This window comes from Aptenodytes forsteri, unplaced genomic scaffold, assembly GCF_000699145.1.
Source record: "Aptenodytes forsteri isolate BGI_AS27 unplaced genomic scaffold, ASM69914v1 Scaffold178, whole genome shotgun sequence".
NCBI classification, from domain to species: Eukaryota; Metazoa; Chordata; class Aves; order Sphenisciformes; family Spheniscidae; genus Aptenodytes; species Aptenodytes forsteri.
This window is the reverse complement of record NW_008795136.1, coordinates 160,605-163,879: the sequence shown is the minus strand read 5'-3', so window position 1 is coordinate 163,879 and position 3,275 is coordinate 160,605. Positions and strand designations below refer to the sequence as shown.

Sequence of the window (3,275 nt, the reverse complement as noted above, 5' to 3'; positions counted from 1 at the left end):
CCACGTACATTTTTTCTGGCCATGCAAATACACTTATGTTCAATGTTTTTAGAAAGCTTGAAATTGGATTATCAGTCCCTTACCTAGTTGTTCTTTAAAGTGCAGTCATAACCGTTCTGCTCATTAAAGAAAAAGCTGTTTGTTACTAACTATACCACCACTGCTGGGTTGGTTGGTTTTTTTTTTTTCCTTTAAGTTACGTGACAACATAGGTAATTTTATTTATTTTTTTTTTTTTTGCCCACAGATAAAATTATTGGAAGCCAAATCAACTCAGAAACCACCCAACACAAAAAGAAAACAGAACTTCCCGTGTCCTGACTACCCCCTGTTCAGCCTTAAATGGCAAAAAATCTGATGATAGAGCTGTACAAAATTCCCACTAGAAATATTTTGAATACAAAAGAACATTTTAATTGCACAATAGACATTTAAAGTGAATATCATCTTGTTAAAGTCTAATCTTTGGTTTTTGCCTTGAGAAAGGCTCAAAATGACAGATGAGGGGCAGGAATTTCCATATACACTACAGAAACTACAGCCTGCTAAAGTAAGTAGTTCCACTGATTTTGGTAAATATTCCGGTAGAAAGTGTTTCCTGGATCATACCCTAAAAACAATTCCAAAACTAGGATAAGAGACGTGACCTAAAGCCAGGAAAATGGTGCAGATCTAGTTTAAAAACAAACAAACAAACAAAAAGATCACAACCTTAAGCCCTGATCCTGCAACATCTTTTAGGACAGACTTTGAAGCACTTGAATGGCCCCACAAGTTTCAGCGAACTGCCCGAGCTGAACGCTACGCATCTGCTAAAGTGCTTTGCCAGACTGGGGCTTTGCAAGGTGGTTGGGGTTGGGGTTTGTTTTTTTTTTGCCGTGGTCAATGAAGCAAATAAGCAACAGTAGAAATGAGGACTACGAGCAAAATGTTTCGTTTCTCTCCTTCTCCTACTCCAGGCAAGACTCGGATATAGGTAAAAAAGTTCAGCTATGTTTAAAAAGGAGAGGGATGCTGGGCCTTTTTATTACTTTTCTTTTTCTTGTGCTTTTGCACTAATCAGCTGCTAGTAAGTCACTACTATTTTAAACCGTAACAAGCTGTGGGAAATGATCAGTGAAACACAGTAGTCAAGTAGACAGAAGACTCAGCACTGAAAAGAGTGTAAACTATAAATTATATTGAAAATAAAAATCCTTTAATTAAAAGCTGTTCAGTGCATATGTTATGGGCCGTTCGTATTAAAGTCAGTCCCTCCTGCTGGTAACATAACCAAATCAGCTTGGGTACAAATACTCTTGGCCCAATTTTCGGAAGTGTTGAATACCCCCAGTTCCACTGAAATCAGTGAGGACACAGCATTTCTCAAAATCACTGATGCTCACACAGCAAAACACTAACTTCTACTAACAAACTCAATATACTGATAAATTAAAAATGTTCTGAAGTTGGAGGTGGCAAAGGGTGGGAGGACATCAGTTTGCACACAGTTATTTCTTCAGATTAACACACGCACAAGTTAGTAACTGTAGATGCGTTTTAAATCTGGAGCTATTGGCTTTTAATTCTGGGAGGAATCCTCCTTTGAGAAGGCAAAAACATTTTAAACGATACTGAAATTATACTACATTCTGATGGAAATGAAAAACTTCATGAGTTTGAGTTTCGTAATGCCAGGAACAGGGCTTCTGAAGCTGAAGCTTTAACAATGAACTTCTGTGCCACAAAGGGGAGAAGGGGTTGGGGACACACACACAGTGACACCGCATTACAGTAGATATTTGCGCCTGGTATCCTCATCCAAAGTGAGGTCTACTACTTCTGGGGGCGAAGACCAATTCTGCTGGGGAGTCACAGCTGTCCATGATTGTGTTTGCTGAGTGTTAATGTACTGTGAGCCTGAGCCGTGCTTCCAGGAAGACACACTCTGAATCACACCTCCCCTGGGATGCACGCACCTGTAGCAAGGCAAGAAGCACAAAGGATTAAAGCTACTATTGAAGTCAGGCACAAGATTCTTAGCTGCAGTGTTTTTTTATCACTTAGGCATCTCGTTAACGTGTCCCTCTCCAAAACGTCCTCGTGGATCTTCCATTTGTAGAGTCCATGACATCTTGAACACCCGGTAAACAAAGCTGAGACTCAACTTAAATTTGAACTTGGGGGTGGCGGTGGGGATTAAATTATTTTTAAGAACTGAATTCTGCCAGCGGGTGTAAAGTGATATTCCTTACAAAAGATGTGCATGGATCCCGAGGAACTTGAAGAAGTCTGCCCCATCATGTGTAATACAATGCATTATTCAGAAGCATAGTTTCCTGCTAGCAGTTTTACCCACTGGACTTTTAAAAAGAGAAAAAAAAAATTAAGTGAGGCTTGATGAGACAAAGAGAAAAGCTATCTTTCTATATGAAATCAAAACCATGTTAAAATAAGGACATAATGATACTTTCATCACGATAATTACAAGACAGATCTTGTAATTACATTATTACAGCCATTACATTTGATTTTTCTTTGGTCTTCTTAGCTTAACTAAAAATTACAAACATGCTGGGAAATGCTCACTGATAACAGTACAGCCCCACTTCGGTAAAACATTTAAGCTTTCAGTGATTATAGTCAATGAGACTAAGTCATGTATTTAAAGATAAGCACGCACTCAAGTGCCTTGCTGAAGTGAGGTACGTATCTACTTATTTGCACAGTATTTTTACCTATTATATTCATAAAAGATATGTGACAATTTAAGTACAAGCTAATAATAATTATAAAAAAAAATGAAAGACAGACTGATTTTTTTACATGAGGAAGTGATGACAAGAATTTACTGGAGTCTTTAAGATGATCAATCCATTGCCAGCTGTAAATCTTAAAAAGTGCTAGTAAAACTTTATACCTAGTGCTCCAAAAATTGTTTTGCTCTTACAAGCACTGGTGGCGGCTGTAGCTGCTCCTGGCTGCATACTTAAGCAGGAGATGTTTGGCTGCTGGCACAACCTTTTCCCGTTTCTATGTGAAGGCACGTGTACCGTATTTCAGCAATCCAGGTTTTCTGTACTGGTCAAATCATAGAATCATAGAACAGTTTGGGTTGGAAGGGACCTTTAAAGGCCATCTAGTCCAACCCCCCTGCCATTAGCAGAGGCATCCTCAACTAGATCAGGTTGCTCAGAGCCCCGTCCAACCTGACCTTGAAGACTTCCAGGGATGGGGCATCCACCCCCTCTCTGGGCAACCTGGGCCAGTGCTTCACCACCCTCAGCGTAAAACAT

At 39.5% G+C, this 3,275-nt stretch overlaps 1 protein-coding gene across 1 annotated transcript in view; it reads right to left on the bottom strand.

Moving 5' to 3' along the window:
- Positions 1–226: 226 nt before the first annotated feature.
- The window catches only part of CUNH18orf25 (chromosome unknown C18orf25 homolog), a 34,597-nt gene continuing 31,548 nt past the window's right edge, over positions 227–3,275 (bottom strand). The window contains exon 4 of the mRNA XM_009278426.2: positions 227–1,958. Coding sequence (XP_009276701.1) covers positions 1,769–1,958 — 190 coding nt within the window. The 3' untranslated portion in view covers positions 227–1,768. The remainder of the gene's footprint in view (positions 1,959–3,275) is intronic.